Genomic DNA, 24,120 nt, shown 5'->3' with positions numbered 1-24,120 from the left:
TTAACTATGCATAAGAGGATCCATAAATCCAGTTGGAATTTTGTCACACCTTCTGCTTCTACCAGTTTTGTTGATTGTGGTGAAGCTAATATAAAGATGGAAATAAAAGATGATGAAACTCTTGATGAGGATCCTATATCTATAAAGATTGAGGCTGAGAGTGTGGAAGTAATTATAAAAGAGGAAATAAAGGAGGAAGAAGGAATTGAGAGTGAAGAATTCGTTTAAGTAGATAGAAATAAAAATGTTTGATGAATGCATGACCCTAAATAGCGAATTTGTTGTAAATGTCTTTTAAAATGTGCTTAATTATGTTTATTTATGTTTGTATTTAAGATTTAATAATATGTGTAAATAATATTACTTCTCCAAAAATAATTTTTAAAAAATCATAATTCTTTGAAAAAAATGTGTATCTTATATATTTTGTTTGCTTTTTTGTTTAAACATAAACATGTGTCGTCCTAATCTTACAGGGCTACAATTTATCCTAACCTAAGTTTGAGGAATACTAAGCACTTATAGCTTCCAAAATTTTGGTTATTCAATATATTTCTAATTTTTTTCTCATATTTAGAATTGTGTTACATGTAGAATTATTAAAGTTTATTTTCAGACTGAATATAAAATGAATTGAGACTCTAAGATTATAAAAAGAAAGAAAACGTGGATGATTGAGATTACAAAGTAAAGTAAGTCAGCTTATATATAATACAAATATTATGTAGCAGAATCTTTAAAATCTTAATATTTAAGATAAAGTATGTACATCTGTCTGTCATAAAAGTGAATTAGTTTGCTGTAACAAAAATATCATTAAAAAACAGTTGGGGTTTGGGATGATTGTTTTCTATAGTATGTATTTAAAATTAAAGCTAAAGATAGTAATTAAATAAAACATCAGAAGTAGATTGGGTAATAAGACAAGTACATATAAGTGGATAGAAGAGAAAGTGGGATAAAAATTAGATATCAGAGGAGAGTTTTTATAGAGTACATCTGGAATACTTTTTCCTACATAGTGACGGACACACCCTACATATAGAGTAGCTATTAAAAATGATGTTGCTTTAATTTTTTATTTTCAACTCTACACAAGTATTACATTAAATATTATTTATTCCAGGTGCAAGAACAACTAAGAATCCATCATGAACAAGTGTCATATCTGCTGCAAGGAATTCTCTACAAAAGGTAGTTTAACAAGACATGTGAGAATTCATACAGGTGAGAAGCCATTCAAATGTGACTTAAGTGAAAAAGCATTTATACAGAAACCGCATTTAACAGTACATAAGATGTCTCACACAGGAGAGAAGCCATTCAAATGTGATACATGTGAAAAAGCTTTCTCACAACTTAGTGATTTAAAGCGTCATAAGACGTTGCATACAGGAGAGAAACAATTCAAATGTGATACATGTGAAAAGGCTTTCTCACAACAAAGTCATTTAACTCTTCATAAGAAGACCCATAAAAGAGAAAAGCCATACTCTTGTGATACTTGTGAGAAGGCTTTCTTTAAACCAAATGATTTAACTTATCATAAGAGGACCCACACAGGAGAGAAGCCATACTCTTGTGATACTTGTAAAAAGACTTTCTCACATCTAAGTAATTTAACACTTCATAAGAGGACCCATAAAGGAGAGAAGCCATACTCTTGTGATATTTGTGAAAAGCCTTTCTCACAACCAAGTGATTTAACTTATCATAAGAGGATCCATATAGGAGAGAAGCCATACTCTTGTGATGCATGTGAAAAGTCTTTCTGTTCCAATGGTGATTTAACTCTTCATAAGAGAACCCACACTCGTGAGAATCCCTTCTCTTACGTTTTATGCCAAAACTCTTTTAAATCAAGTTCGGAATTGATGCAACATAACAAATCAGCTAAACATCTTAAGAAATTAGAATTTACCAATTTTGTTGATTGTGGTGAAACTAATATTAAACTAGAAATAAAAGCAGAAGAATCTCTTGATGAGGATCCTCTCTCTATCAACATGGAGGCAGAGAATGTTAAAGAAACTATAAAACAGGAAATAGAAGAAGAAGAAATTCAGGATAAAGATTCTCTTTCTTTTGAACAGAATTCAGTTGAGGATATAGTCAACACTATTGACATTGTTGAACACAAGATTGAAATATGATGATCTGCTATAAATATGAAGATATCTATTCTTAGTAGATTTACTGTTTATAACAAATATTTTTAACTAATGATATCAATGTGTATTCAGTCTTTTTTGGTTTTCAATATTCAATTTAAATTATTATAGAATTATTTCAATTATATGATTTTTTTTTATTTTGCTCTGGAACAATTTCTGTAAAATCTAAATTTGTATCAATACTTATTGTTTTATTATTTTGATTCTTCTCCTATTGAAACGGGAATATTATATTCATCTTAGATTGTGTCTTACATTATACATATTTTTTTTCTGATATAACAAATAAACTGAAAAAAGTAGAATTCTTGTAACCTTCATCAAACCAATAAATAAGAAAAAAATCAGGTCAAGATGATTTCTTAAATAAGTTATTCCACAAAAAATATGTTCAGATTACAGAAATGTAATGACTAGTTTGTCTTGGTAATCAGTAAGCTATTTGAGTCATCTACTTAGTTTAGGCCCTTGGATGGATTTCGGCTAAATTGTTTTAGGATTTGAGTTTTTTTGCCTCCTATGTTGAATTGAGGGCCCATTAAGCTATGTGCGTTATCACACGTTTAAATATTTATATTTCACTTACTATGTATATCTGCAATGATATAGCTTCATAAGAAATAAAATATTAAAATCTAAATTTTTTTATATTAACAAAATAAAATTCTTGATATAATATCGCTGAGTGTAGTAGAAGACATTTAAAGAAATATGGACTGTAAACCATAATACTCGGCTTCTTCTCCTTCATTGAATTATCTCACCCAATACTTGGTCTATTATAACAATACCTAGTTAGAACGTATGTTCTTGCAGACAAATTACATAAATCTGTAAATAATAACAAGTTAGATTAGCTTACAAATATTTTTTATCCTGGATATTAATATTTTTAATTTCAGGTGCACAAGAACAAATAATAATAATCCATAATGAGCAAGTGTGATCTTTGCATGAAGAAAATCTCTTCCAAGAGGAACTTGACATTACAAATGAGAATTCTTGAAGGCGACAAACTTTTCCTTTGTGATTTATGTGAAAAGACTTTCTCACAGATAGATCACTTGAAAATTCCAAACACAGATGAGAAAATATTCAAATGTGGAATATGTACAGAAACTTTCCATACAAATTGTGAGATGACTCTCCATAATTCGATCCATACAGGAGAGAAACCATACTCTTGTGATACTTGTGAAAAAACTTTCTCAAGACAAAGTAGTTTAATTCATCATAAGAGGATCTTTAAGGAGAAGTCATATTCTTGTTATACATTTAAAAAATTTTTCCGTAAAAACGATGAGTTAAAAGTACATAAGAGGATCAATACTGGAAAAAAGCCATACTCATGTGTATCATGCCAGAAATCTTATTACTCAAGTTCAGAATTGTCACAGCACAATAAATCAGCTGGACATCTCAAGAAGTTATAATCTACTAAGAACACAATACAACCTTCTGCCTCTACCAGTTTTGTTGATTGTGGTGAAGCTGATTTAAAAATAGAAATTAAAGAAGAAGAAACCCTTGATGAGGATCCTCTCTGTATATGATTTTATGTTGTTTACAAGAACTTTTATTAATGATATCGTGTATAAAACATTTTTTTTAAATTTAATGTCTTAATTCCAGAATTAATTCAATTATATGATTTCTTATATTTTATGTTCTAAACTTTAAAACTTGGAATGGCAGTTGCTTTAATGTGGTACAATTTGTCTTTAAAAAAAAACGGTGGCCGAACTGCCAAAATTTAAAAAAAAATCTTTTTCTCTTTAATTAGACAATTTTGAATCATTTGATACAAACTTTTTTCCCCCAAAAAATGCTTTTTATTTCACCTTTGATACTTTTGGTAGCGTTGAGTTTTCTTATATGAAATACCCAAATTTGTAAATATTGTAATAAGTTCAATGTGAATAATAATTAGTTTTTTTTTATAAAATGATATCTGTATATACTTTTTTTCTACTTTTTAATTTAACGATATTTTGTTTAAAAGTATTCTTATTATTCTGCAAATTAAAACTTTTTTTGTTACATTGTAATAATCTTTTTCAGATAATGCAAAATGAAAAATTAAATTGATAGATTCTTCATTGGAACCAATATATAAGATAAATCAGGTAAAAATGATTTTGCAATAATAGAATATGATGAAATTAACAAACCTTCCCATCCTAGAAAGTAATAATTTTTTGTTAGTTATTGAGTTATAACCAATAGGTTTTTCAAAATAACAAAAGAAAGACAGCCTAGTGGATTAATAAGTGACATTACAGATTTGTGTATGTCAAGTATATTGTACATATTGTTCATGTCCTTTAAGGGGAGTGGAGAGACATAGTGGAGAGACATAGTGTAGTAAGAATTGGAAATAAGAAAAGGGTTTTTAAAGAGTACATTAACCTAGTGTCATTAATATTTTTCATTCCAGGTGAAGAAACAATTAAGAATCCATCATGAACAAGTGTCATATCTGTGCTAAGGAATTCTCTTACAAGAGCCATTTAACAGCACATATGAGAATTCATACAGGTTAAAAGCCATTCAAATATGATTTATGCAATAAATCATTTATTAGTTTAACAATACACATGAGAATCCATACAGGCGAGAAGCCATTCACATGTGATACATGTAAAAACGCTTTCTCAACGTCAAGTAATTTAATTGTACATAAACGTATCCACACAGGAGAAATGCCTTACTTTTGTGATTCATGTGAAAAAGGTTTCCGTACAAATGGTGAGTTAATTGTCCATAAGAGAAATTATACAGGAGAAAAGCCATTCTCTTGTGATACATGTGAAAAAAATTACTGTACAAATACTGAATTGACAAGACATAAGAAGATTCATACAGGAGAGAAGCCATACTCTTGTACATTATGCAAGAAATCTTATTGCTCCGTTTCAAAACTGTCAAAACATAAAAAATCAGTTGAACATTTTCTCAACTTAGAATTTAAGAATACAGTGCAACCTTCTGCTTCTACCAGTTCTGGTAATTGTGGTGAAGCTGATGTAAAACTATAAAACAGGAAATAGAAGAAGGAGAAATTCAGGATAAAGATTCTATCGATATCGTAGAAATACAATTGAATTATGATGAATAATTGGTTTTCTTGAATAAATTACCCAATTTTGTAAATATTCTATTATTTTTAATGAAAATATTAAAAGGAGGGGGGGGGGAGGAGTTTTGCCACATTTGCTTGCTTACTCTGTTATTATAAGGATTGATATAAATGTAAAACTATACGTCATTTGGGATGGAACTTTACTTTTATGTTATATTTTCTAACATTAATACCTAACCTAATAATCATGGAGTAAGTGAAAGTGGCAAAATACTCCCCCAACCCTTACTTTATTTTTATAAAATCTGTATACATTATTTTTATACTTTTGCTGGTTACTTAAGATTATTTGGTTAAAATATTTTTATTTTATTTTGCAAATTAATACCTATCATTTTTGTACCTTTTGATTTTTTTCAGATAACTGATAACAATGAAATGAAAAAGTATAATTCTTTCAGTCTTCATTTGAATAAATAGCTAAGATAAACCAGGTAAATTTGATTACTTTCATTAACCCTTATCAGTCGGGTACCTTGCCGCTTCTTTATCGGTAAGGGGGGGAGGTTGGTTTTACCCTCCTTCAAATTAAGTATTAACCCTCCCAGGACCTATGAGAAGCTACCCTGTTAAGGAGAATCACATCGTTTAGCGGTAAGCGAGATTCTTTGGAACAGACAGACAAACAGACATCCTGTTACTTTATTATAAGGATGTAAGGGTATCTTGTTTAAATTTCATATTATGGAAAGCAAATCTACAATATTGTTATATGTCATTTTATACACTTCAAATAACCTTTGAAATGTGCTCTTTCATATAGATAAAGAATATTTTTCTTTCTAATTTCCCGCAGGGATATAAAGGAATAAGACAATGGCAGATAATTTAATGTACATCCCGAATACTCAATTTACCCTTTCTGTGGACATCAATTTTTGATTGAAACGTTTGGACACTCAACTTAAAATACTAATCAATCGGAATGCATTTATAGTCCCCAAAGTTGTTGGTCAAACGAGTAAGAAAACGTGATTATAAAACCGTGGGGACTAGTGTAATAATCATCTCAATGTCTCCTCCCTCCCTGAATTTGCCGCCATTATCTTTTTCTAAAATAACACCATATCATATTTGCTTGTCCAGTTTCTGATTAAAAGTGGGAGGAGTCCGCGTTGAGCATCATATTTATATAAATGGGCGGAGATTTATTTTTTGTAGATATAAATATTGTTTATATTTTACTTTTAGGTTAATAATTTAATCAACGTCAGTCAACAACTAATATTCACAGAGAGAAATCTGCAGAGGAATTTTGATTGTGGATTAAACTCATGAATTGGTATTTTAATTTATTTTCATATTTTATGTGCGGAGCAACTCTATAATATTGTTGTCCGTTGTTTTGGTCTATACTTACACAATCAGATTACATTTGTTCTGTTTAAGCCGCTACATTAACTTAATCTTATATTATATAATAACAAATTGACATATTTATATTCTTAAAATCCATCAAATGATGATTGATAAATAATAATTTTCACCAGAATCTTTTTTTATTTGAAATTTAAATAACATTACAACCTTTTAACAAATACATGAATTGCTTTTCCAAGTTCTGATTAAAAGTTGGAGGAGTCCGCCTTGAGTATCCTGTTTAAGTAAATGGGCGGAGATTTATTTTTTATAAAACAATAGTTAAATAATAATTATGATTTAGGTTGATAAAGTCAGTCAGTAACTAACATTCACAGTGAACAGAGAGAAATCATTATACCAATCAACTTTATATTATAAGGGTTTTTTTATATTTTTGTGCTTTATGCATTACTCCAGACTCATTCTCTTATGCTATTCGATGCTGATGTTTAAAAGCAAAACTTTTCTATAATTAAGGTAAGTCCGTCCGTACCTCTTTCCGGAATGTTTAGCTCTTTTCATTGATTTAGTCATGTTAGAATTGTCCTATCGATTTCAAACTTTGCACGATGATTCCTATAACAGTTAGGTACAATTTAGAAAGCTTAGAAACTCTGTAATCGTTACCAGAATGTCCGTACGTGGTAAAAAGTGGTAGGAGTCTCCGTTGAGCATCATGTTTAAGTAAATGGGCGGAGATTTTGTGAGGCTTTATTATTTATAAATCAAGAGTTAACTATTGTTTATATTTTAGGTTGATAATTAAATCATTGTCAGTCAGCAACTAACATCCAGAGTGAACAGAGAGAAGTCCATTATTCAGATCTACTTTAAACTATAAGGTATTTTATATTATTTATGCTTTATGTCATAAATTATAGACTCATTATCTTATGCTATTCATTGCTTATGTTTATAAGCAAATCTTTCCTATAATTAGATGGTCCGTCCGTACCTCTGTCCGGAATGGTAAGCTCTTTTCATTAATTTAGTCATGTTATATTTGTTCTTTCAATTTCAAACTTGGCATGGTTATTCCTGTAGTAGTTTCAGAAAGCGTAGCAACTGTTAATTCAGTTCTGACGTCCATAGTGTTCAATCGTTTTAACCACTAATTTTAATCTGCATCATCATAGGGATGTACATTAATTCATTGTCTGCTATTCTGGTTTTTTAGAGCTTGGCTTTTATAGATGTTGTCATCGCTGTTTTTCTTCTATGATAACAATTTATTTCCAATTCTATGTGAATGTAATATTTATATTTATCGCCCTAACTCATACAAGTCCTGGGGTGCTTACCCCAAACTTTGAAATCCCTCATTTTACTCCCCTGCCTCAAAATTAAAATCTAACTCCGCCCATTTTTCATTGATTTAGAACAAATAAATTAGGAGGAGTTGCTAAATATTATAAAAATTAATTATAAAAACTAAATATAGGGAGGGGGATGGTTGGGTTATAAAACGTTTTCAACCTCTGTACACGAATATAAATGTTATTTCATGTTTGTCAGCTTCGCTTTTATTAATGTTTTTATCCTTGTTTATTACTTTCTTTCTACAATATTTAATAGCGAAGCTTTTTTACATTTCTCTGTAATTGTGTCGTAAATTTAGGCATGTCAGAATTGTCTTGATGATTCCTTTAACAAGGTTGTTTGTTCTTCTAAAATTATTTATCTTTATTGACAACAACTGGGATATGACTTTTAAAATTCTTTATTGTTTGTTTGGCCGTCTGTTTTTTCTTGCTTTGCTTCTATGGAAGTTATTATCCTTGTGTTAGTTTTTACCTGAATATTGTGTTCATTTGAAAATACTGGAAAAACAATATGTTATGTTTTTATTAATTAAAATATTTCAGGAGATTGAGAGAGGATATACTAGCATGATTACCTGTGATATTTGTAACAAGAATTTTATTCATAAATATTCTTTTGTTATTCATATGAGGGTGCATACGGGAGAGAAGCCATTCTCATGTTATCAATGTGGAAAAGCATTTGCACGGAAAGATAAACTTTCTGAACACAAAATGATCCATACAGGAGAGAAGCAATTCTCATGTGATCAATGTGGAAAAGCATTTGCACAGAAAGATAAACTGAATAAACACAAAAGGATCCACAATGGTGAGAAGCCCTACTCATGTGATCAATGTGACAAGACATTCAAAGAAAGGGGTAAATTGACTCAGCACAAAAGAATACATACTGATGAGAAGCCATACTCGTGTGATCAATGTGAAAAGACTTTTTCTCAGAATAGTTCTTTGACTTTACACAAAAAACTACATATTGGTGAAAAACCATTTTCATGTAATCAATGTGAAAAAAGATTTCTTAAAAATAGTGATTTGACGGTCCATAAAAGGATCCACACTGGAGAGAAGCCATACTCATGTAAACTTTGTAACAAACATTATATCTCTAGTTCAGCGTTATCAAAACATAAAAAATCCCCTGGACATTCAGAAATGATACAAAGCTGTAATAATACAGTTCCAACTTCTGTATCTGTTAGTTTAATTAAATGTGAAGAGGTTTATATCAAGGAAGAAATTAAAAAAGAAGAAATATTTGAAGAGGATCCTCTCTCTATCCAGATGAGAGCTGACAATATTGATCCTCTCTCTATTGAAATGTAATTGAGAGTGTTGTAAATAATTTATTCATATAATTATAAATATTATTTTACTTCCTGATATAACTAAATGCATCGCCCCTTGCCTATATGGCTTAAAGAATTTTTTCTCAGTTTAATACCAAACTTCCTAAATTAGTGAACTGTTTATCCAGCTGTTTATGAGATAGTATTGACTATGCATACATACAAAAATAAGAAAAACTTTTAGTTTGTAATATAAGATTTGTATTTAAGCTAAGAATTTTATTTATTGACAATGACAAATATTTTGACAAATCATTAGTTTGTTAATATATCTTGTAGTGTAAATAAAATAAATGTAATACAGATATATTATTTTCAGATTAATTAATAACAAATAAAAATGCACAGAGTGTAGATATCAACAAGAATGAAGTTTTCTACTAATTTTGTTTACAAGCACACAGGTTATTAACTTTTTTTATTACTGAAGGTTTTACCCTGAGAGAGGAAATGAAGAGAATTATATCTCTTAGTTAGAGTAACAACTCACTCCCAGGAGCATTAAAAAGGTAGATTACCCTTCCCCGAAAACAATTAGGATTTAACGATAAAAATTAAGTTTTTACCCCCCCTCCTCCCTCCTTTTCCATTAAAATTTAGGGGCGTAATTCATCATCATTATTACCAATGCCTATGTAATATAAATAAACAACAATTTCCCGCCATTAATTAAAATAACACAATTTGCTTGTTCAGTTTTTAAAAGTAGGAGCATCATATTTAAGGTAATGGCGAAGGTATAATTAAATACAATAAAGATAAAGAATAATTTCCCGCCAGAATATTTATTTAGAATAAACGTTTATCCGTCTATGTTCTGATTGAAAATAGGAGGAGCCCGATCGCATTGAGTAAATGGGCGGAGATTTTGTTTAGCTTTATTAATAAACATGAGTAACTGTGGTATGCGGCAACTCTGGACCATGCAGAAACCAAGACATTATAGTGATGCTACGCACCCAGCTAAATCCTGTTATTCTACAATTGTAAAGCCACCTGAAAATATGTCAGATAACGGTATTGATTTCATCTCTCAGTTGTCCTGCAAATGGAGGGGTGGGGTGTTACCCCTCCCTCTCCCATCTTAACCCATTCGTACCCACACGTCAATATAACTACGTTAAAGTAGCCTCTATTTAGAGGGCTCTAAAAACTGACAGGGATGATAAATCTAAAAAATAAGAATAGATGTTGAAAGATTATTGCTATCACTTTAATTTTAGAAATTAAAAATATTAAAACATTAAAAAACTAATTAAAATTTTAAAGCTTTAATGTAGGGCTTAATCAAAAATTAAAAATTGAGAGGGTAATAATTTTTATAGTTATAAATCAACCAAAAGATATGGTGTTTTTACAAATTTTATTGAATGTTGTGTTAATCAATAATCCAAATTTTTAGCTTTGCATAAAAATTGTAAGAGATTCTTAAAATTTCACGGAGAGAAAAGTGCTTGAAAAAGTTACGTAAGTATCATTACGTATGGCTGAAGATTCCCCCATAGTATTTATTGTAGTAATATGCATAATGAATGTATAAATCCCCTAGAAATTATGCCCTAAAATCATGTTTGGGGTGTTTGGTCAGTCCTTAAATATTTATCATTTTTAAACTGGTAACTCATATTTTCAAAATAATTTCATCTAAAAAATATTCTTTAATGCATTTACATTAAAATAAATATATAGATATATAATTTTTACTATTTTGTTCTTTAAAATACTTCACCATCAAAAGAATAAGTTTGTTTTAAAAATCGAACTTTCAATTGTAAAATTGTAGGAAGAAGAGGGCTAAAGAAGAGAACAAGGATGACAACATTCATAAGCAGCGAGGCATAAAAATCAAATATTGACAAACAGACAATGTGAAATAATTTCTGATGTTCAATGTACATAAAATGAGTGGGAGAAAATTTGAAGAAAAAAAAGAGAGAGAGAAAATATATATATATAGAAAATTACAAAACATATAATTAATTATTGATTTGTATCTTTTATAGCATGACCTACAGACAGAGAGACTAAGTAAAATACATACTGGATATTCACCAAAAATTCACGAGCCTACTTGCTGAGAGAAATTCACCTTTCCCATATTCAGTTACTGAATGATGTACTAGCGAACATATCAAATTATAGAGCAGCTGTGTTACTATTTATATAGTAGCTTCGCTTCGTCAGTAATAAAAAATAGGAGGGTTAGATATTTATAATGCTAAATTAGAAAAAGGGATAGTTAAATCAAAATGACATATACTCTTGAAATTAAATTTATTTTTTAAGAACATAATTAGACTATTATAAAGAACTAAACATTTATATAATTAGAGTATTTCTAAGAAAGTAGTAAAAAACTTCTTTATATGGACTTAAAAATTGTTTTTTAAATTCTAACACTTCTTAAGTGTACAAATTTGAATATACAATACAATAATATCTTATTTTATACTATACTAAGCTTCATGTCAATGATTTTCAGAATAAATGATTTTTATCTAAAATAGATATCTCTTTATCCCTAGATAAACAGGAAATGGGGATGGTCAAGCAAGTCAAGATATTGTTTTACAACAGAGATATGAATGATAAATTAATTGGGTGTAGGATGTTGGGGGGCGGGAATTTAAAAAAGAATTAACTCTTAAAAACTCGATGGTCAAGAAAAAAGGGGGTGTTGTATATGTATATAACCTGAAAAAACAAATTGACCGGAAATGCGCGCCATTTGACATCTTAACAACTCATTATCTTGAAAGTAAGGGGAAAACAAGATATAAAATTAGGGTGGGGCATAAATCTTATTTGTGATTGGTTGAAATTACTGTTAGGTATAAGGTATGGTAATTTCTCTCGCGCATTTGTTAAACCGTGCATAGAAAAGGATTTAGGCTGTGTTCTGTAATTGATAAATGGAATAAGGAGAAAAGAAAATGCAGAGCTTTACTAATTTGTAAATTTTTAGTAGTAAATACAGTTATTTATAGATTAATTTTATTAGGCAAATAGATAGGAAAATTGTACATAAAATAAACATAAGATACACTGAAAAGAAAAAAGGTGTAATTGTTCCCTAATTCCTGATGATGTTATACATTTTTTTCTAGCTTATATTTGCTAGGGTCTCAAGGGATATGCCAATGGCCGATAAATAGATGTCCAACCCTGAAGTTTAGAGTACAATTAGCGGTTAAAATGTTTGGAAACTTAACTTAATGAACCAACCAATCAAAATTAGATAAAAGTCCCCAAAGTTGTAAAGCCAACAACTAAGAAAATTTTGTTAAAATACTTTTGGGAGTGGTGTAATAAAAAAGACCCCCTTCCCTGTTTTATTTGTTACTAAGCTATACAATTAAAAAAGAAATGTTTTTTTTTAAAACCATTTTCTTATTTTGTACCATCAGAAATATAAGTAAATATCTTTTACTATGAATTAAGAAACATAAATAACGTTTTTGTTATCAATTTTAGTAGTCAATGTGTTATTTCCGGATCAGTAATATTTGGCATAAAATCACTTCACATAAATTCATTTCACATAAAACATTTCACATAAAGTATCATTTGACATAAACTCATTTGACATAAAGGTACACTTCACATAAAAACGTTTCACATAAACTCATTTCACATAAAGGTACACTTCACATAAAGGTACATTTGTCATAAAGGTACGTTTGACATAAAGGTACATTTCACATAAAGGTTTATTTGTCATAAAGGTACGTTTGACATAAAGGTACATTTGACATAAAGGTACATTTCACATAAAGGTACACTTCACATAAAGGTACACTTCACATAAAGGTACATTTCACCTAAGATACATTTTACATAAAGGTACATTTGGCAAAAAGGTACATTTCACATAAAGGTACACTTCACATAAAGGTACACTTCACATAAAGGTACATTTCACATAAAGGTACACTTGGCATATAGGTACATTTCACATAAAGATTTACTTCACATAAAGATACATTTCACCTAAGATACATTTGACATAAAGGTACATTTGACATAAAGGCATATTTGGCGTAAAGATACACTTCACATAAAAATAAAGGTACACTTGACATAAAGATACATTTAACATAAAGGTACTCTTCAAAAAAAAGTAAACTTGACATAAAGGTACTCTTCAAATAAAAGTAAACTTGACATAAAAGTACATTTCATATAAAACTACACTTGGCATAAAATCATGTTTTTTATAATTTCATTCTGGTACCCAAAGTTTTATACTGGTGCTTAAAGTTTTATACTGGTACCTAAAGTTTTATACTGGTACCCAAAGTTATTTACTGATACCCAAAGTTTCATACTGGTACCCAAAGTTTTTTACTGGTACCAAAAATTTATACTTGTACCCAAAGTTTTATATGAAATGTACCTTTATGTGAAATGTACCTTTATGTCAAATGTACCTTTATGTGAAAAGTACCTTTATGTCAAATGTACCTTTATGTCAAATGTACCTTTATGTCAAATGTACCTTTATGTCAAATGTACCTTTATGCCAAATGTACCTTTATGTCAAATGTACCTTTATGGCAAATGTACCTTTATGTGAAACGTTTTTATGTGAAGTGTACCTTTATGGCAAATGTACCTTTATGTCAAATGTTTTTATGTCAAATGTACCTTTATGTGAAATGATTTTATGTCAAGTGTTTTATGTGAAATGAATTTATGTGAAATGATATTATGTCAAATATTACTGATCCGTTATTTCCTATCATCTGATAATGGAGTAGGGAGTGGCCAAACGTCAATTTATTGACGTGGTCATATTTTCTGTCATAGTGGTCATAATAAAAAAATTTCTTATGATTTGCATGCAAACCATCCATAGTAAGTAGAGTATGTCTGAAAAAGTTTTAATTTTCAAGTAATTCTTGGGGTGGATATTAATGGGTTAAGCACCGGAACCTTCCCCTTCAACCACCAAGTTATCAGCACCACCTCAACCCTGAGGATAAAGGATCTAAGCCTTCCCTCACCTGATAGAATCACCCCCACACAGACTGTTGTTGTCACAAGTAATCATCAAACCTTCCCTCTTTAGTACCCAGACCTACCACTCAACCCCTCTATGCTTATCTATCTATTGTGCTGTTCCATGGGCTATCCTGCCTGCCCCAGACAGGGATAGCCATCTACCTAACCATTGCAATTATCTATGTTTTACTGTATGATTTATCTTTAACTATCTTTATTCCTAATCCATATGTATTTATATTATGTTGTACAAGTTTAGTTATCCTTAGACCTGCAATAAAGAAACAACTGAATAGACTATGTTTATTATTTAGTGATTGCTAGAGAAGCGTAGCTTCTCTATAGTATAGGTGTCCACGTCTGTTCACACTGCCGTAGTCTTTATTCGAACTCTGGTGTCTGCCATTTACCCTAGGCGGATACCACATAACTATTGTTTATATTTTAGGTTTAAAATAGAATCAACGTCAGTCAGCAACTAACTTTTACAGTGAACAGAGAGAGATCCATTAAACAGATCTATTTTATGTCACAAGGTATCTATTTAATTAAAACATTGGAGGTTATTTAAGCCATATGAACCTCTGTTTACTAATTGCAGTCACATATTCTCTTTTTAAAAGCTTTTATCAAAGAGATAGTTGCATGAAGTGCATATGCCGAATTTAGGTACTTGGAGTAGTGAACCTTTAAAGTTTTTTTTCTTCAAATATGTTTAATAGTGGTTAGCCGCGAAGATAAACAAAAGAAAAAATAAACTTTTATCAGGCAGATTTTATATTACGTCTAATTTGTGTTCAGTAAATGATTGCAAGCATAATTTTGAATTATAATAAATATCAAACAATTAGGCTAAATTGGTCGTTAAAAACTACGTGGACAGATTTACAGAATGATATAACTCCCGCCAGAATCTTTATTCATTATAATCCCCCTTTACAGAAACATGTTCTAACTCAGCTTCTAATTATAAGTAGGAGGAGTCTAGGTTGAGCATCAGAATTAAGTAAATGGGCGGAGATTTAGTTTTGCATTATTTCTATAAAACAAGAACTACCTATTGTTTATGTTTTAGGCTTATAATAGAATCAACGTCAGTCAGCAACTAACATTCACAGATCTACTTTCAATTGTAAGGTATTTATATTTTTTTGTGCTTTAATTTATTTCTACAGAGGGAGATAGGGTTAGGTCTGTTATCTGATCTATGTGAACCATAGCGTGCACAGAGTTTTGACACCCCTCTTACGATTTTTGACACCTTTATTAAGCCAAAATCGAGGGGGTGTGAGCCTTAAGGTTTTTTTAATGCACACTTCAAGAGGGGTCTTTTTCCTTTATATATTCATAATACTAAGAATTTTGAAAAATCGTGTTTTGACAGAAAAAGTGATGCATGAAACAAACAATTTTTTTCTTACCTCCCTAACCCTTAACCCCCCCCCCCTTCGTTTTTTTCCATTTCATTTCTGTGTGTGAAAGATAAAGAGCCCAACTGCGTGACTTTTTATGTATGGGTATGACACATAACTGAGAGTTGGAATTTTTTAGAATATCTTCATCCTGGCGGGCACAGGATGCCAGCAAACCTGGCAGGGTCATCCAGTTAGAGCAAAAATATTTTTTTTTACTTAAACAAAGCATTTTATCGTACCAAAATACTAAAATATCCTGCAGGTCCTGATCCTCTAGGTCTCCAGAAATCTTTAAAAGGTTCCTTTGGCCGCATTTTTGGACTGAGATACTTCAAATACGTATTAAAATTTCATAAAAGGCCGCCACCGTTTTACCGCCGACCGCGGCTGCAGGCAGCTGCCAAGTTCAGCTGCGGCCGCTGAAATTCATATTTTGATACTTATAATATAAAATTTACATAATGATAAACATTTTCTGCAAAAACATTGTTTCAAAATTAAAATTCAAAATTAGGAAAATTACAGCCGTTCCCATTCCTCCAACAACCCCCCCTACTGCACTCCTCTAAATCAGAAATATACAGTGTGTTTTTTTTTATGAGAACTTTTTTGAAAGCAATTTTACCCCACTTATAGTTATCAGAATTTAATGATTAATGGCTTATTTTCTTCGTTTTTTAAGGCAATTAATAGAACAACAAAAAAATATTTCAGTTTTTATTTAAAAAGTACAGTAAAATCTAAAATTCAAAACTTAGGTGTCAACATCTAAAAATGGTTTTAGCGCATTTTTCTTATGCTCAAATAATCAACCTTTTGCAAGAATGGCTGCTAAACACTTCAAAGTTGAGATATAGAGCTAAAAATGTATACAGATACTATTAGGGACATGTACTAGAACATATCACAGTTTGAAGGTCATATCACAACCAGGGAGGGAGTACTGGCCCCCCAAAGTTGACTACAGAAAATCCATTTTATTTTAATTTTAGATTTTACTGTACTTTTTAAATAAAAACTGAAATATTTTTTTGTTGTTCTATTAATTGCCTTAAAAAACAAAGAAAATAAGCCATTAATCATTAAATTCTGATAACTATAAGTGGGGTAAAATTGCTTTCAAAAAAGTTCTCATAAAAAAACACACTGTACATATATGCTCATAGAAATTTATTAGTCTGTTTAAAAGAAAGGTAGTGGGGTAGATGTGAACATACAAGTTGATATTCAAGATAGACTGCTGATTTTTTGTTTGTAAGGATTATATGTAAAAAAATTTAATTTGGAAATATTTTGTGTTGTAATAATAATTCATAAAAATAATTTCAGGAGATTGAGAGAGGATATACCAGAATGAATACCTGTGATATTTGTAATAAGAATTTTAAACATAAATCTCACTTTGTTGTTCATAGAAGGGTTCATACTGGTGAGAAGCCATACTCATGTAATCAATGTGAAAAGTCGTTTTCTCAGAATTGTGATTTGACTAAGCACAAAAGGTTACATACTAGTGAGAAGCCATACTCGTGTGATCATTGTGGAAAGACATTTTTTCAAAATAGTGGTTTGACTAGACACAAAAGGATCCATACTGGTGATAAACCATACTCATGTGATCAATGTGAGAAGACCTTTGCAACTGGTGGTAACTTGACTGAACATAAAAGGATTCATACGGGAGATAAACCATACTCATGTGATCAATGTGAAAAGTCATTTTCTCATTTTAGTGTTTTGTTTAAACACAAAAGGATACATACAGGGGAGAAGCCATACTCCTGTGATCAATGTAAAAAGACATATTCTCATAAAGGTGATTTGACTAAACATAAAAGAGTCCATACGGGGGAAAAATTATTAATAAGAAAATCTTTAATTTGTTTATTTATCTTGTAGTGTAAATAAAATAATTATCTAATGTAAATATATTATTTTCAGATTAATTCAAAACAAACACAAAAATGCACAAAGTATAGATATTAATGAAAGAGTTTTTCTCTAACTTACAAATACAGGTTATTCAAGATTTTATCTAAGTCTTTAATTAATTAAGATAACACCCCACAACCTTTATAAATAAAATAAATTTGCCTATCTAGTTTTTATTAGGTATTAGTGGGAGGAGTCTGCGTTGAGCATCATTATTAAGTAAATGGGCGGAGATTTGGTTTAGCTTTAAACAAGAATAAACTATTGTTTATATTTTAGGTTGATAATAGAATCATGTCAGTCTGCAACTAACATTCACAGTGAACAGAGAGAAATCTGCAGAGGAATTTTGATTGTGGAATAAACTGATGAAAGGTACTTTAATTTCTTTTATTAAGTTTTAATTGCAAAGCAAATCTACAATATTGTTGTCCGTTGGTTTGTACGTACAGACTACATTACATTTGTCCTGTTTGATCCGCTACATTACACAAATTTTATATGATGTCGCTTCTACAACCAGTAAAATACAGCAAGATGGTTTTTTTGTCAAAATGTTAAAATTTATGCCAAAAAATACAGTCATGCTTAAAGTAACTGCCATAAATACATCTAACACAAGCATTTATACCTTCATAATTTTACATATGTTTCTTGCCAATTTTCTATCTAAACAGACGGACATTTGGAATTATAGAGTAGCTTCATGTAATACTGAATAATCAATAATAATTTGTCGCCAGAATCTTTATTCATTTTTAATATACATAACAACCTTTTAACAAAAAAATAGCTTGTCCAGTTTTTGATTAAAAGTGGGAGGATTCCATGTTGAGCATCATTTTTAAATAAATAGGCGGAAATTGTGTTGCACTTTGATTTTATCAAAACATGAGTTAACTATTTTTTATGATTTTGGTTGACAAAAGTATCATTGTCAGTCAGTAACTAACATTAACATTGACCAGAGAGAAATCCATCTTACAGATCTACTTTATATTATAAGGTATTTATATATTGCTTTACTTCAGAAATAGTTAGAGTTAGATCTGTTATCTGATCTTCAATTGTATATAAGTATAGATGTATAACCCATTGGTTGGCACCTCTTTATTCTGATAGCAAATTGATTTCTCCTCTTTTGTGGCGACTTAGCTGTTTTCAGATTTCAGATTCATTTTTAAAGTCCCAATTGAGAGTCAGCATGGGTTCCCGCCCTAAAAATAAAACTTATATTTATTTAACCCTTGCCCCCTCTATTCTTTTACTATTTTATATGAAACTCTGCATTAGTTAAACTATTATCAAATATTGCAAAAAATATATCCCTTTTTAACAATTTATGCCTTATTTGATTTTTAGTCTACCAAGCTAATTACTCAATAACTTAATTTCAACGTCTTTTCGTCCATCTTTCTGTTAGATAAAAATGGAGTGGGGGGAAATGTGAATTTCTCAGATACAATTCAATATAGACTGTTGTTTTTGTAAAGAATGATTCCCTGTTTCAATGATCATCAAATATATAATTTACATGGCCCTTTGGTCTGTTGGTAATGCTCTGGGGTATTCTAAATTTCTAAAAGATAAATTTATTGCAGATTTTTTTTGTGGCGATAGACAATATATCTTAAAATTCACTTTCTAATGCTATTCAATTCTTTTCTATAATTTAGTAATGTTAGAATTGTCCTATAGAATTCAAACTATTTATGGTGATACCTTAGTAGTTAGGTACAATTTAGAAAGCATAGCAATAATAACCAGATAATGATAATATAATCGATACCAGAATTTCCACAAGTTCATTTTTAACCTTTTTCAAAACATATTTTTATGTGATATGATTGTCCTATACATCTGAATTTTTGGAATACTGATTCCTATTACAACAAAGTACAATGTTATAAGGAAGAATCTCTATAATCAAGTCCTAAAGTTGTAAGTATGTCCTTTAAACAGTATAAATGAAAACTGGGGGATGGGGGGAGAGGTTAAGTTGTATAACCTAAAGATGGGGGGAGGGGGGATAATAAGACCAATCAACCTCTGTTTGTCAGCTTTGCTTTTATAAATGTTAACATCCTTGTTTATTACTTTCCTTCTACTTTTGTCTGTATGTCTATAACAATAGCTCTTATAGTAAATTAAGGCATATCAGAATTAGATATGACTTTTACACTTTTTATTGTTTGTTTGGCCGTCTATTTTTTTTCTTGCTTTGCTTCTATGAAATTATTATCTTTGTTGTAGTTTTTGATTGCTACAATTTTTATTTGTTTCAATATCTCAATTTATTTAGGAGATTGAGAGAGGATATACCAGGATGAATACCTGTGATATTTGTAACAAGAATTTTAAACAGAAATCTAAATTGGTTGTTCATATGAGGGTTCATACGAGAGAGAAGCCATACTCATGTGATCATTGTGAAAAGTCTTTCTCTGAGAATGGTGTTTTGAATAGACACAAACGAACCCACACTGGCGAGAAACCTTACTCATGTGATCAATGTGAAAAGACATTTGCTCAGAATAGTATTTTGACTAATCATAAAAGAACTCATACTGGAGAGAAGCCATTCTCATGTGATGTATGTGGAAAGACTTTCTCTGATAAAAGTGCTTTTATTCAACACAAAAGGATCCATACTGGTGAGAAGCCTTTCTCATGTGATCAATGTGAAAAGGCATTCAGACAAAGTAGTGAATTAACTGTACACAAAAGGATCCATTCAGGTGAGAAACCATACTCATGTGATGAATGTGAAAAGACATTTTCTCAAATTAGTACTTTGACTGCCCATAAAAGAATTCATACTGGTGTGAAACCATACTCATGTGAACTTTGTGACAAACATTATCGCTCTAGTTCTTTGTTAACAAGACATAATAAATCTCCTGGACATTTAGAAGTGATGAAAAGCTGTAATAATACAGTTCCATCCTCTGTATCTATTAGTTTAATTAAATGTGAAGAAGTTGATGTTAAAGAAGAAATATTTGATGAAGATCCTCTCTCTATCCAGATGAGAGCTGACAATATTTAAGAAAATATTAAACATGAAATAGAAGATCCTCTTTCTTGTGAATAAAATTATGATGAAGATAGAATTGATACTGAATCTTTATTTTGATGATTTTTGTCAAACATCTAATCAACTTTCAAGCTTTTTGTTTATTTCAATTAATATGTTAATATTTAATTTTTCTAAGCTGTTTCAAAATTCTAAGTATTACATGTAAAATGTAAAAAGAAAACAATGTGGTGAATTGACTGTCCATAGGAGGGTTCATACGGGTGAGAAACCATATTCGTGTGATCGTTGTGAAAAGACTTTCTCTCAGAATAGTGCTTTGATTCGACACAAAAGGATTCATACTGGGGAGAAGCCATACTCATGTAAACTTTGTGACAAACATTATACCTTTAGTTCAGAGTTCACAAGACATAAAAAATCCCCTGGACATTTAGAAATTATGAAAGCCTGTAATAATACAGTTCCAACTTCTGTATCTATTAGTTTCATTAAATGTGAAGAAGTTGATGTTAAAGAAGAAATTAAAGAAGAAGAAATATTTGATGAAGATCCTCTCTCTTTCCAGATGAGAGCTGACAATATTGAGGAAAATATTAAACAAGAAATAGAAGATCCTCTTTCTTGTCAACAGAATTATGATAAAGATAGAATTGATATTGTTCATCATAAAATAGAAATATAGAAGATACAAATGCTTATTATTAATCTTTGTCAAAAAACTGAACAACGTCTAAGATACTGTGTTTATTTTAATTAGTGTGTAAATATTTAATTTTTCTATGGCGTTTCTAAATTGTAAATATACTTACTTTACACTTGGTTTTACATTATCTCCACATTAAACCTGTCTCCATTTTATTTCACATACAACTTGATGTTTAAATGATTTTTTTACATGATTGATATTATTGTTTTCCAGTATAAAGAAACATCATTAATTTGTTTATTTATCTTGTAGTGTAAATAAAATATTTGTTTAATGTATATATATTATTTTCAGATTAATTTATAACAAATAAAAATGAACACTCACAGCGTATAGATGTCAAAAAGAAAAAAGTTTTAAAATAATTTTATTTACAAAAACACATGTTATTCTTTTTAATAATCTTGACATGCGTATGTTGGTACGTCCGTTCCAATGTCTAGAAGTAAGTTAGGAAAAGTTTCTTTACTTTGGCTATAGTAGGAATAAGGGATGGATCTTTTAGTTTTAAAATCTTCTAACCAATCTATGGCACTACGGACGTCCTGTTATTGGTATGTCTGGCTAAGTGAGTAAACAATAAAATCTGAACTGTTACTATAGAAGGGCTAGAACATCAATCCGTCTATATATAATAGTTATATTCCCTATAATTTGAAATGTCCCTCTGAAGCGTTTTGAGGAAACGTGAATTTCTTGTCTCCTATAAAGACTGAAACTTCTTGTCAACATTCCCATCAATATGACGCATAATTAAGTATAAAATATCCAAGGTGGTCAAACTGCTCTTAGACAAAATTTTACCTACTTTTATACATTTTTTTCTGTTATTCAGTTCTGACTTTCTACAAGTTTCGTTTGTCCTACCGTTTCAGAGCTTTGCTTTATTGATGCACCAATCGGAATGCATTTATAATAGTCCCCAAAGTTGTTGGTCAAAAGCATAAGAAAACGTAAATATAAAACCTTGAGGACTAGCGTAATTATCAGCTCAATGTCTCCTCCCTCCCTGAATTTGCCGCCATTATTTTTATTAAAAATAACACCATATCATATTTGCTTGTTCAGTTTCTCATTAAAAGTGGGAGGAGTCCGCGTTGAGCATCATATTTAAGTAAATGGGCGGAGACTTTATTTTATATAACAAGTGTTAACTATGTTTATGATTTAGGTTTATAATTGAATCAACAACAGTCAGCAAGTAACAATCACAGTAAACAGAGGTATTTATAATTATATTATTATTATAACTGCAAAGATTTTCTATATTTACGGTCGATCCGTCCATACCTCTGTCCGGAATGGTAAGCTCTTTTAATCAATTTTGTTATGTTAGAATTGTCCTATCGTTTTCAAACTTTTCATGGTTATTCCTTAGAAGTTAGGTACAATTTAGAAAGCGTAGCAACTATATAATCATTCTAAAAAATTTATGTCTGATAATTATCATATTCATTGGATTTTTGGAATACTGATTCCTGTTACAACTAAGTACAATGTTATAAGGAAGCATCTCTATAATCAAGATCTTATCTTGTAATTACAATTTTGTTTATACTTATACATTTATATTCGGCTTATTCAGTTCTGACGTCCATTATGTATTAACATTTGTTCTACCATTTCAGAGCTTCGCCTTTATGAATGATGTCATTCTTGTTTTATTAATGTTTGTAAAAATTCGCTGTCAATTACCTAATATCGCACCTACTCTATATATCACTTGATGTGTTGGTCTGTCTGTACTAAGAGATAAAAGTTTTCCGGAATTGTAATGTAGGGAGTAGATTTGAAATCTGCATCAAATTTTAAGGATTTTTTATAAATTCGTTTTTTGTAAAATTCTTTATCTAAAAGCAGAAATACAAATTAAGTTAATTAATTTTGGCATCTGTGATTGGTGGATTTAAAAAATCTGCACTCTGATTCGATGTCGTACATCATTCAACCAATTAGAGCGCAGGTAGTTTAAAATCCACCTATCCTATTGGTCAAAATTAATTAACTTAAAATGTATTTTCGCTTTTAGATAAAGAATTTTACAAAACACGAATTTTATAAAAAATCCTTAAAATTTGATGCAGATTTCAAATCTACTCCCTACATTAAAATTCCGGAAAACTTATATCTCTTAGTCTGAACTGCTCTGTTTTAAATTTTTATGAGAAATATGCATCTTCTCAGCTTTTATCAAAGATAGATTGCAGATTTTTCTTAGAGGTTTATAATAACCTTTTGTTCTTTGTTTGCTTAACAACTTTGGGGACAATAGTGAATTTTGATTGGTTGGTTCATTAAATTGAGTGTTGTTATGTTTCAACCACTAATTTTGATCTACAGAGGGGGTAATTACGTGCATCATCATAGGGAATGAATATCAATTTATTGGCCATTGTCTTGTTCCTTCAGATCCCTGGATATTTCTGCTTGTCTGGTTTATTTGAGCTTGGCTTTTATAGATATTGTCATCAATGTTTTTATTCTACAATAACAATTTATTTCCAGTTCTATATATTTATTTATATTTACCGACCTAACTAATATACTTCCTGGATGGGGATAAAGGGGTGCTAACCTCAAACTTTGAAACCCCTCATTTTACTCCCCTGCCTCAAATATCAAATTCTAACTCCGCCCATTTATCATTAATTTAGAACAGTTAAAGTAGGAGGAG

At 30.2% G+C, this 24,120-nt stretch overlaps 1 protein-coding gene and 2 long non-coding RNA genes across 3 annotated transcripts; all 3 read left to right on the top strand.

Moving 5' to 3' along the window:
* The first annotated feature begins 5,674 nt into the window (after nt 1-5,674).
* Nucleotides 5,675-7,058, top strand: LOC145322946 (uncharacterized). The gene is made up of 3 exons (XR_013880847.1): nt 5,675-5,750; nt 6,508-6,598; nt 6,980-7,058. It is a non-coding gene; the product is annotated as an uncharacterized LOC145322946 (long non-coding RNA).
* Nucleotides 7,059-9,666: 2,608 nt separating this feature from the next.
* LOC145322945 (uncharacterized) lies at nt 9,667-15,491 on the top strand. Its single transcript, XR_013880846.1, has 3 exons — nt 9,667-9,753; nt 14,802-14,889; nt 15,429-15,491. It is a non-coding gene; the product is annotated as an uncharacterized LOC145322945 (long non-coding RNA).
* A 1,615-nt stretch (nt 15,492-17,106) lies between these two features.
* On the top strand, nt 17,107-20,903 carry LOC145323167 (uncharacterized). Its single transcript, XM_080165562.1, has 2 exons — nt 17,107-17,613; nt 20,003-20,903. Exons 1-2 carry the CDS (start codon nt 17,122-17,124, stop codon nt 20,747-20,749), a joined length of 1,239 nt encoding a protein of 412 aa, XP_080021688.1. The 5' UTR covers nt 17,107-17,121; the 3' UTR covers nt 20,750-20,903.
* Nucleotides 20,904-24,120: the final 3,217 nt, after the last annotated feature.

The sequence above is a fragment of the Acartia tonsa genome, chromosome 6, assembly GCF_053477335.1.
Source record: "Acartia tonsa isolate MP-2025a chromosome 6, ASM5347733v1, whole genome shotgun sequence".
NCBI lineage: Eukaryota > Metazoa > Arthropoda > Copepoda > Calanoida > Acartiidae > Acartia > Acartia tonsa.
This window is presented reverse-complemented; position numbering and strand designations above follow the sequence as displayed.

Excerpts from the sequence above, each read along its gene's own strand:
- LOC145323167 (XM_080165562.1), top strand. The coding sequence starts at position 17,122 with ATGAATACCTGTGATATTTGTAATAAGAATTTTAAACATAAATCTCAC. Across the intron at positions 17,614-20,002 it reads CTAAACATAAAAGAGTCCAT|GAGATTGAGAGAGGATATAC; the intron begins ACGGGGGAAAAA and ends CAATTTATTTAG.